This window comes from Solanum dulcamara, chromosome 1, assembly GCF_947179165.1.
Source record: "Solanum dulcamara chromosome 1, daSolDulc1.2, whole genome shotgun sequence".
In the NCBI taxonomy this organism is placed as follows: Eukaryota; Viridiplantae; Streptophyta; class Magnoliopsida; order Solanales; family Solanaceae; genus Solanum; species Solanum dulcamara.
In genome coordinates this window covers 81,920,651-81,932,717 of record NC_077237.1, presented here as the reverse complement: position 1 = coordinate 81,932,717, position 12,067 = coordinate 81,920,651, and the positions used below count along the sequence as shown (strand labels likewise).

The following is a 12,067-nucleotide window of genomic DNA, read 5'->3' as shown; positions in this document are numbered from 1 at the left end:
CTGACCTTAGGCCTTCCAGGCATTGGTATGTCATCACGACCGATGGTACCGTGCGTACGAACTATTTATGCAAAAGAGTGGAACAAATGAGATTTCAGGAAATCAATAAGACACGACACTACACAAAATGATACAATATAGAGAATATTCCTAATGACATCCTGTAGCCTCCCTAAGATAAGTTAGGGATGTCTCCGCACCCATCCGCGAGACCCTACTAGACATTAGCTTTGTACAAGTGAGAGCAACGAGCCTGGGGTTCTAATATAAACTTTCTACGACCCGATTTTCCTTAGGTCATTATGACACCTACTATAACCCACAAGTAGGTAAGCCAATTCATAAATTCGAACGTCAAGTAATGAGTTTGAGGGCAAAAACTAAATAAGAGTGACGAATTATAAAAGTAAGCAAAATGAATTAGCGGAAGTAAACTAAAACATGATATAAACAACTAAAAATCCTTCCTAGAAACCGGAAGTCACAAGTACGGAGCTGCTACAATATAAAAGATGAGTACAAGTCCCGAAAGTAGACTGGAAGTTATACAACAACTGGCTAGTCTCAAAAGGCAAAAGACAAGCCATTCATACTGAAGGAGACTGAAATGATTCAAAAACGTCAAGTTCCCACCCTAGTCTCCGAAGCTGACTACAACAGGCTCAATTTATCCACGGCAGTAGCTGGTGCTCGATCCTGCATCAAGAAAGTAGATGTAGAGTGTAGTATGAGTACCAAAACAATAGGTACCCAGTAGGCATCATAGGCCGACTAAGCAGAAAAGGTAAAAGCAATATGAAAAAGAGAAATAAGCCTAAGTAGGAATCAATATAAGCATCAAAAGGGAAAAGAGTACTATCAATGAGAACTACAACTAAATATACCCAACTGGGCCCCCATAAGCCCAGCCGGTATACTAATGCATAAATTAAATAAAAACCCGAACGAACCTTCATAAGTTCATCGAGTATACATAATAGGTACAACTATCAAGGTTGGGAACTAAAACTTTGCAATGTTAGGAATTGAAGAACTGTATCATTTCCAAAGCCCAAAATCTCCAAGAGTCAACAAACAAGGGGTGCCTTAGGGGTCGAGTCCAGGACAGAGACCCAGATGCTCGGTCGAATGTTCAAAGTGGATAAGGTCAAGACTGAGTACTCGGATGCTTTCCATAATACATCAGTACAGTCGAGGCCGGGACTGGGTACCCGGATGCTCACCATAAAACATTGATATGATCGAGCCCAAGACTGGGTACCCGGATGCTCGTCGTAAAACATTGATATGATCGAGACCAAGACTGGGTACCCGAATGCTTGTCATAATAGCAAGCCGACAAAGGCCAAGATTAGGTACCCGAATGCTCTCCGATAATTTAGAATGGAGGCCGGGATTAGGTACCTGGATACTCACATATAATTTATTCCATGATGCCAAATATTCTCCTTCCCAACTAGAATACAACAGTACCAAAAATCTTTTCACAAATGAGTCAATGAATATACCGCCAAAATATAAACTAGAGCCAAAGTCAATGATCATGAAATCTAGTGTTGCCAACACATCACAAAAGTCACGATTATACCAATTTATAGATGAGGGTATTTTTAAGAGCAAAGGTAACGCCTAGCTAAGGCCAAATTATCAAACACTAGCCTGCTATATCATTCTACAAGGATCTAAGTCCACCGGAGCGACGCTGAGGAATCTAAAGCAAATTTACATCCTATACTAAGTCCAACATACTTCAAAGTATCAATAACATGCTCATTCAAATTTCCTTATAATACTAACAAATAACGACAAGATACACATGATTCTAAATACTCGAAAAAATCCGATAACAAGCCTAATGCATGAATTCTAACACCTGAGATATACAATTAAACTAACCAACCAAAATTTCAACTATTTCAACATGCTTTCACACATTCCAGCTCAATCTAAAAAAAGGTAAACCGTAGCCTACCTGTAGGCTAAACACGCAAGCTTCAAATCACTGTGCTAAGGCTTTTCCCTTTTGAAAAGTCTCGGAATGCTGTGACATTGTCAAAAATAGAACCACAACTTCAATACGGGCGTTTAGATACTGATTTCATAATTTTTCGAGATGGACCAATTTTGGGGTCTAAAATAGAAATTATGGGACCCGCATACAAAATTCTGGATTTGACCCCCAAAACAGGTTTCAAACGTTACCCCAATCTCACAATTCAGATTTATAGTATAATTTGGGATGAAAAAATAATGCAAGACGATCAAACAATCAATTCTCACATTTTCAAACTAAGAAAACAAACAAGATAGCCTCTTTATACATCGATTTCTCAAAAACAAAAATCTCACAATCAAACAAAATTATACCATGACTTTTCTTGCGAAAAACCTATAATCTAGCCTCAAAAATCACTCAAAACGGAATTATATTGACCAAGATACACTTTTCCAAATTTCAACAATATTTCATTCTGAAAAAGACTAAATCAATAACTAAACACGCATTGTTACCTCAAACGAAGCTTCCTCTAGCATTTCTAAGCTCACCAAGAGATTCCTCATGAAATTATTTTGAATTTAGACCCTTGAATCATGAAAATCGGGTTTATATAGACCAAGAAATAACTTCTCAAAGTTCTTCGAAAATTCATTTCGAAAATGGATACTGCTACAAATAAAATCAAGATTTTTACCTGAATCGAATGCTCCAAATAAGTTTTCAACCTCTCCAATGTGTTCTCCACAAAAAATCTCACAAGTTTTCTTTTTGAATCACCCAATTTGGAGCTATATAACTCAAGTTATGGGGTTTTAAAGTTTAGACCAAACCCCAAAAAGGGCCTTGCTACTGTGCTGTTGCTTTTTCGATGGGGTGTTCGGGATTTATTCGGAATCTAATAAAAATAAACCAGATATGCTAACCCACTAAATTTGAAATTCCAGACTCAATGATACATTCAAAATTTCCATACGAGATCATTTTAATAAAAAGTGAGTCCTACATCTAAGTGTCATTTTAAGCCACATTGCACAACGGGCCTCGAAATTAGATCGGAAGCCTTGGAAAGAGAACGAAGGGTCATTCTAGACCAAAATAGACATTCCAAAACTAACCGAGCTGTCAGAATTTTCATTCAAGCTCATTTTTCAAGAATGTTGACCAAAGTCAACCATAGGCTAACTTTTAAAATCAAATGCGCTAAATGGCCCCAAACTCGTATCGATTGCCTCGATAGTCATGCCAACAATGCCACTAGCCTAATTTGGCCATTCGGGGTTGTTAGAACCATTAGAATTCAAATTCGAGGTCTTTTTGACCCATAACTTGAAAAATCGCAACTAAACAACTTAGGTCTTCAAAATACCAAAATAGGCTCGGGACCTCTAAACATTCAACCAATATTTTTCTTAATCCAAAAATCATCTCCCAAACCCAACGGAATTGTCGGAGTTCCATTTCGAGCAACGAAACTCCAAAAGTTGACCAAAGTCAAACCTTGGTTTAAAATCCTCAAATTATCAACTCAAGGCCTCAAATCTTCGTTACAACTTAAAAACTGATTCTGTAAATTCTCTTAAGCCAATTTTGACATTTCAAAGCTGCTGGAATCTACAGAATTCCGTTCCGAGACTTGTAACTCTGATTGACCCCAATACTAATTTTTAATACTTAAAGCTTATGAAAGCTCAAAATTTTCAAAGACTTAGTTTTTCATAAGATTTCTAAAAATCAACACCCGGTACCAATCATAAACGACTTGGGGTAACTAAAGAAAGGGGTAAAGTGATCATTTTATGAAAGTTCCAAAAATGACCTTCTAGGTCATTACAGATAGACTGCCACTTCATCAGGGACAAGATCAAAGCAAGTTGGTTGAAGTTGTCTAGTCCATACTTAAGAGCAGGATGCAGATTTCCTAACTAAAGGTTTGGGTCACACTCAACATTTGCATCTTCTAGCCAAGCTTGTTGTGCTTAATATCTTGCACCCTTTAGCTTGATGGGGTGTGTTTAAATGCTCACATGATGAATCTGGTCTATTAATTAGTTGTTGTACACAAGTGAACCTAGTCCTTTAGTTAGTTATGAGTCATTTCATTAGTTCGTTACTGATCAGTTAGTTGGTTTGGTTACTTGATTGTTAGGATGGGATATGAGCTGGCGATAAAACATCGATCTATCCTTCATTCTCCATGGAAGATAGATTAATAAATCTTCTCTCTATTTTCTGTTTTAAGCTTCCTCTTAGTTCATCAATGGATTGTTGAGCTTACAAGCTCACAATTTCACAATTGAGTCTAATATGTAATGCAGAAACATAAAGTACGCATGAGAAAAAAACATATTGGCTAGTAATCCGAGGATAATATAAAATCGGTCTATTTCTAGCGATATATTCACATTTAGTCTTTTCATCCTAGTTAGCAGTTTCAATTTCATATACAATGTCAATCAATAACATCAAGATTGTCACTATTATCAACATCCTCACTATCATCATATCAATCTCATTAGGAAGAAAATATTTAAGCTTGTTATCTAGGAACAATTGTTCAAATATATCGTAATGCAAGGAACATATACAAAAGTTTATTGCTAGGTATTTGACCAAATATGATGGTCCAATTCCTACAGAAACTATCACTAAAATAGTCCTAGAGGGAGATAAGACTAAGTGGAACAAACAAAATTTTCCATGAGATGGAAAATAAAAACAATTTTTCGCACACAAAATTTGTAAATAAGTGATTATCTGGTGATTCTAACTATAAACAGAGGGCAAAACTAAATCTTTATGTTGCTACTGTTATTGGTGTTGCTTTAGTAGATTTATTATTTATGTAGATTAATCCTTTTTCTTTAGATGCGTTGACATTCTTTTTTTAATTCTGATTATTGGCATGAGAAGGAATCAAGAAAATTAGAGATCGCTAATTATTAGTGATGAATATTAAAAATAGGATAATTGCTATAATTTAATGAAACATGCGATTTCTTTGTATACCATAAGTGATAAGAATCGGCTGCCTGAATAAACAATAAAATAATGCGGAAGCGAAATTATAAAGATTAAATACAGAAATTGAAAGATATGTGAAATTCGAGAATAAAACTCCCAAATTTTAAGATAAAGTGCTAAGAATTCTACTTGATCTTAATATTCAAAATTAGCGAATTAAACTAATTGTGATATTAATAGAGTCAATTCAAGAACTTAGATCAGAAATGATCCAGACCCCTATTTCGAAGAAACTAGAGACAACAATTAGTATAAGACTAATCACCTTCTTTAATTTATGAATAAGAACCAAAGATATCAAATTAAGAATTAATCTTACCTCTTAAAGAATCATTTTTATAAGATAAATTCATAGTTACCATACACAAAGGTGTAAAGAAGAGAAAACTTTCAAATAATATTAATCTGCTCAAAATAATAAACCCTGCCCCTAGGGGAAAAACTATCCCAAATAGAATGGGAATAGAACCTACTTTTATGGAAATAATAAATAAAACATAATAGGAAACTTTAAACTACGAAAACATATAAAAATAATACCAAAAATTCTTCCCTAAGGAAATAAGGAAAACTTTCCAACTTAGACCAAAACTTGTACGTGACTTTTCCTCGGTGAGGATTTTAAGCTCCTTTTTTCGGGCAGAAATTCAGCTCCATGTGAGCCTAATCTTCTTCCATTTGAATTTGGACTTGAATCATAAAATATGTGTAGCACTTAGTCCATTCTTCACCATAATTCTTAGACTCGTTCTTGGGTTTTTCTTCCGTGATAAGCATCTTCTTGAGTTTCCATTGAAGTCCAATAATCTTGGCTTGCAACTCCTTATCTTGAGACCTTGATGATTGTCTTTTTAGGGCTTCTATAGCATCATCTTTGTCCAAGGAGCTATCAATAAAGCTTCTAATTTTGGCAATAATTGTTACTATTTTATTAGTTAATTGCTATTAATAGCCCTAACATGACAAGGTAAATGCCTTTCCCAGTAGTGACTAAAATTTAGCACATGTATAAATATTGAACACATGGTTCATTCTTCTTGAAATATGAGAGCATTTAGTTCAAGATTCAATCAAGAAACTTGAAAGAGATAAAGTAAAAAAAATAAAAATGTGTTCACAGCCAAATGAGAGCATCAGCATCGAGCTGCAACAATTGCAGCTCGATGCTAATGGAAGGAATGAGAGAACTCAGTGGCTGCTGAATTCTCCGGAGCCACCAAGTTTTGCCAATGAGCTCATCAATTCAGTTAGTGAAACTGTTTTGCCACAAAAAAACAGTTTTTTTCCTTCAAATTCAAAGCAATGCAAAGCTGGGGTCTTTTCATTCTTGCAAGGGTTATTTCCAATTCTTAGCTGGGGAAGGAATTATAAAGCTAGTATGTTCAAGCATGATTTGTTGGCTGGCTTAACTCTTGCTAGTCTCTGCATTCCTCAGGTATAGCAAATAAAGATAAGGTGTTAGTTCTTGAATTTTGTGCAACCAGTTCATCTAAAAGCTTAAGCAGTTAGAGAGCATATGATGTTTTTAAGTACGTTCTCTTATGTGCGGGCATGATGTTTTCATAGGTCAAGCATGTGAAATTTTTTCTTGATAAGAGGTAACGGTGACAAACATAGGACCTCTACTTACTCTGGTACTATGTTGAATTGTGCGACCATATTTTTAACGGCTTAAGCTTTTAGATGAGACTGGTCGCATAGTTTAGCATTAGTATTTGTTCCTTGCACCTTTTGAAATGTTGTATTTAAAAATAATACTTCTTGCAGAGTATAGGATATGCTAATCTTGCAAACCTTGATCCTCAATATGGCTTATGTAAGTTTTGAAAACCAGTGTAATTTCTTTTTGTTCATCTCTTTTTCTTTTGTTTTTTCTTAGCTTATATCTTTTCATTTTTATGTATTTTAGACACTAGTGTTGTGCCACCATTGATATATGCTGTGATGGGAAGTTCACGAGAGCTCGCTATTGGTCCTGTTGCTGTTGTATCGCTACTGCTTTCTGCAATGATTACCGAAATTGTAGATCCTGCAGTTGATCCTATTGCTTATACAAGCCTTGTTTTTACTGTCACTTTCTTTGCTGGTACATTCCAGGCTGCATTTGGCCTATTAAGGTAAAGTTTCTTTTAGAATATGTTTAAAAGTTCTCTTTTTTGGAATATGTATGATAATCTTGATTAGAGGTAGATAGGAGGTTGTGTAGGACAGGGATTAGGACAGAAGATTTGTACATAGTAGAGCGTTGGCTTGCTTATCCTTCCATACTGGTACTCGTAGTATTTCTCTTGTAGTTTCTTGTCCTTCGATTTCTGTTATATCTATGTCTCTTGTACTTCGATTATCGCACTATTTTGTTGTAGTTACTATTCTTTTTTTCTTTTTAGAATGCTTTGTCATGCTTTCTATAATATTTTGCCATGATTTCTTCACTTCCGTTATTTCTTTTTCCATCTGGTTGATATGCTTTTCCTTGAGACAAGGCAGTTTCAGAAACAATCTCCCTACCTCCCAAGGTAGGGGTAAGTAAGGTTTGAGTTCACTTCACCCTCCCCAGACCCCACTTGTGGGATTACACTCGTATGTTATTGTTGTTGTATGTTAATCTTGATGTATGTGCAGGTTGGGATTTCTTGTGGATTTTCTTTCACATGCTGCCATAGTTGGATTCATGGGAGGTGCAGCCATTATAATTGGTCTTCAACAATTAAAAAGTCTCATAGGAATTAGTCACTTAACTAACAAAACTGATGTGGTATCTGTGCTTAAAGCTGTTTTCAGATCATTTCATGATGAGGCAGTAAGTTTCTGAACTTCTTTTCGATTGATTTTTTGCATATTCATCTTACTGATTTCTCATTGGACTTGTTTCAGTTGTCTCCTATGAATTTTATACTTGGCTGTTCATTCCTCATCTTCATACTCGTAACCAGATTTATAGTAAGTAAATAAGGTGTACTCATTTGTCCTCGATCAAATTTTGGTGATTTTTTCCTGTTTCATTCACTAATCTATTGGCCACCTAAATACTGCAGGGTAAAAGGAATAAGAAACTATTCTGGCTACCGGCTATTGCTCCTTTATTATCAGTTATAGTATCAACCTTGATGGTTTATTTAACGAAGGCTGATCAACACGGAGTCAAAATTGTAAAACACTTCAAAGGGGGTCTTAATCCAAGTTCAGTTCATCAGTTACAGTTCAATGGTCCACACCTTGGACAAGTCACTAAAATTGGACTAATTTGTGCTCTCGTAGCTCTAACTGTATGTTCCTACTCTTTGTTCTTCCTTTTTGATTTCCTAAAAATCACTAAATTGGAAGGATTCTTAATGTTGAAATGTTCTTGGTTTTCCTCAGGAAGCAATTGCTGTTGGACGATCATTTGCTTCCATGAAAGGCTATCATCTTGATGGGAACAAAGAAATGGTAGCCATGGGTTTTATGAACATTGTGGGATCTTTAACTTCTTGCTATACAGCAACTGGTGAAATCTCAATTCCTTACACTTTCACTTATTATGTTCAAAATCTTGAATATCCTTATGATAAGTCATACGAGTTCTGATATACTACCTTCGTTTTAATTTGTTTGTCTTACTTTTCCTTTTAGTTCGTTTAAAAAAGAATGTATCTTTCCTTTTTTAAACTTCGTGACAAGTCAAAACCAGACAAACAAATTGAAGCGGAAGGAGTAATAAGTTTTGCTGAAAATTTGTTACAGGTTCATTTTCAAGGACAGCAGTGAATTTCAGTGCAGGATGTGAAACTGTGGTATCAAACATAGTTATGGCTATTACAGTTTTCGTATCCCTGGAATTGTTAACCAAGCTTTTATACTACACTCCACTAGCTATCCTTGCATCGGTTATTTTATCCGCACTTCCTGGATTGATCGACATAAATGAAGCATATCATATCTGGAAAGTAGACAAGATGGACTTCATTGTTTGCATTGGTGCCTTCTTTGGAGTACTGTTTGTCTCTGTCGAAATTGGCCTTCTAGTCTCGGTAATTGAAATCTCTGTCTCTCTCTGGATTTACAAGAATTTACTCAAAAAATATATAAGAAAACAAACTTGCATTATACAAATGTTATACTTGTTCCCTCAAACAAACATCTTGTGACTCACATGTAAATAGCCTAATTAAGTAAAACCAGAGGAAATGCCAAAAAGATGGATAGCCCTCTGAGTCATTTGTGGGTACCATGCTATAATGGGAATTTTGGCTCTTGTCCTTAAAAAAAATACTAGATTCATGTCAACTCTTTGGTCATCTGTCTTTTTCTTTGCAACTTGAAACTAAACAAAGAGAAAAAGCATCATCCATAGAAAATCAAATCATAAATGCATGATTGATGGTATAATAACATTTGAGTTAATTTCTTAGACCGTCACTCAACTAATAGTTTTTATCTCAGAAAAGTCAGTTAACTATTGTCATTTTACTTGTAAAGTCGTCACTTAATTACTGTCATTCCACCCTACAAAGTAGTTCAACCAAATTTAGTAATGTCTATTTGGTCTATTGCAGGTTGGCATTTCATTTGCTAGAATAATACTTGACACGATTCGAGCAAGTACAGAAGTACAAGGAAGACTTCCTGGGACGATGGACACGTTTTGTGACATTACACAATATCCAGGAGCCACTAGAACTTCAAACATCTTGATCATCAGAATCAACTCTGGTTCACTTTGTTTTGCAAATTCTACTTCCATAAGAGAAAGGTATGTATATAAATTGTGCTCTTATGGAAGTGGAAAGTTAAGGAAATAGGAAAGGAATAAACTTCAAGCCTACTTACTTTTCACCTTATTTTGTTTCTAGTGTGAAGAAATTGGTGACACACACAAATGGTAGTGAGGAGAACACAAAGGAAAACGTTCATTTTATAGTTCTAGACATGTCAAGTAAGTTTCACAACTAGTAGAATTTCCAAATATGTCTCTTCTTGTTTCCCTCCCCCCTCATGAGTTTGCTGTAACTATTAAGATAATCTTGATCTCATTGATTTGCAGATGTAATGAGTGTGGATACATCAGGAATAGGGATGATAGAAGAGCTGCACAGGGAATTGGTTTCACAAAGCATACAAGTAAGAATCTATCATATATACACTAATAATGTCTACGAGGAAACCTTGGAGCAACAGTAAAATTGTCTTCATGTAATCTATAAGTCATGGGGTTCGAGCTGTGGAATTAGTCACTGATGCTTGTATCAGGGTAAACTTCCTACATTACATCCCCTAAGGGTAGTGTGCGGGCCTTCCTCAGATCCTGCGTCAACGCGAGATGCTTTATTTACCCGACTATCCTTATATATGTTAATAGTGTCTAATTAACATACTATTATAAGTTGTAGCATGTTATCTGTCTTATTTTTTAGATTACTAATTTTACTTATTACAAGCAGTTACCAATTTTATACTAACCCGTATATAATGTCTTTCTTTTTTGCAGTTAACAATAGCTAACCCAAGATTAAGAGTGATTAACAAAATGAAGACATCAAAATGTTTCGACAAACTAGGAAAAGGATGGATTTTCCTTACTATTAGGGATGCTGTAGATGCTTGCTTGAGTCTCAAAATAGATGATTCTAGCTCCACAAATTGTTGAAATTGCATGTCTTTCATGTTTAATGTCTTGTGTATATAGAATTATGTATCTCATGATATTTATAAAGCTGATAAAACACAATCTTGAAAGTTCAATCGAGCCTAAAGTTCTGACATATCATACATAGGAATATTTTAAGGAAAACTTCCACCAGTTTAGGAGTTAATCATTTAGATACGTTCTATTTTGCAATATTGCGAATTTTATCAAAAATAAATTCGTCCAGATACGTCTAGATACATGTATCTCGGGATATATGAGGTCAAAATTAGGTGTAATTTGTTCTAAATACAATGTATCTAAGTGAATTCGCATGTATCTGAGATACACAAACCAATCTCGCTCGCCTCATTCACATCTCGCTCGCCACTCTCCTATGTATCTAATATTCCAGATACATGTGAATCACACTAAATACATACAAATACATGTATCTAGTGTATATCTAGTGTGATTCACATGTATCTGGGATACATGACTATCTCACTCGTCTCCCTCTCCATCTTGCTCGCCTCTCTCCCTATGTTTAGTATATCTGGTAGCAAAAATTCATGTATTTAGGTATATCTTTATCAATTTATAATAGAAAACTCTTAATTAGTAGTAAGATACGTAATTATTTGAAAGTATAAATAGAATTAATATATATATATATATATATATATATATGTCTAATAAGGTAGTTTATTCATATTTTAATTTATCTTTAACTGACAACTATATATTTCAATTTTGAAAATGCGCATTCAAACACCTCAATTCATTTTCACTGTGTCAATTGAATACTCCAACCTACAAAATGATCATCTAAACACCTTCAAAATTTATGTGTCACATATACATCGTGTGTCCATGTAATATAGTGGAGACAAATTAGAATATTTAGTTAATTACCTGTTGAGATCAAGTTGAGGGATTTATTGCATTCTCAAAAATTAAAACGCTTACTTGCTAGATGAGTCAAACTTTGAATGTTTATTTATGTATTATGCTTATGTATAAGCATATATGACTGAACTTTAGACAAAGTGAATTTTGAGCATATATAACTGAATTGCAATCATATATGACCGAACTTTTTATCCTAACATGATGTAACAACATTCAATCAAAACACTCTTATTTTCATATCCAAAATTTCAAGCACAAAGTGGGTTTAATGGTGTATCATGTTTATTAATATCAGTTTAAGCCTTATATTGAAACATGTGACTGTTTATTTATTAAAGTAAATTCAACACTTAATGCTTATCAATCACTTAGGACATTGAATTATAAGAGATTTTTTATTTAAGTGTCAAAGACAAATACTTAAAAATAGATAGGAGAGACTCTTTTATAATTAGTGTTAATGACATATTCTTTAAGAGGCAATTTGGTAGAGTGTATAAAAATAATGTTAAATATAGTGTATTAGTAAT

The 12,067-nt window shown here is 34.5% G+C and overlaps 1 protein-coding gene across 1 annotated transcript; it reads left to right on the top strand.

The window, feature by feature from the left end:
* Nucleotides 1–5,885: 5,885 nt before the first annotated feature.
* Nucleotides 5,886–10,741, top strand: LOC129889581 (low affinity sulfate transporter 3-like). Its single transcript, XM_055964954.1, has 12 exons — nt 5,886–6,455; nt 6,788–6,836; nt 6,930–7,137; nt 7,643–7,820; nt 7,895–7,960; nt 8,056–8,286; nt 8,381–8,507; nt 8,744–9,030; nt 9,556–9,752; nt 9,853–9,935; nt 10,044–10,120; nt 10,488–10,741. The coding sequence occupies exons 1-12, from the start codon at nt 6,129–6,131 to the stop codon at nt 10,644–10,646; spliced, it is 1,989 nt and encodes a 662-aa protein (XP_055820929.1). The 5' UTR covers nt 5,886–6,128; the 3' UTR covers nt 10,647–10,741.
* Nucleotides 10,742–12,067: the final 1,326 nt, after the last annotated feature.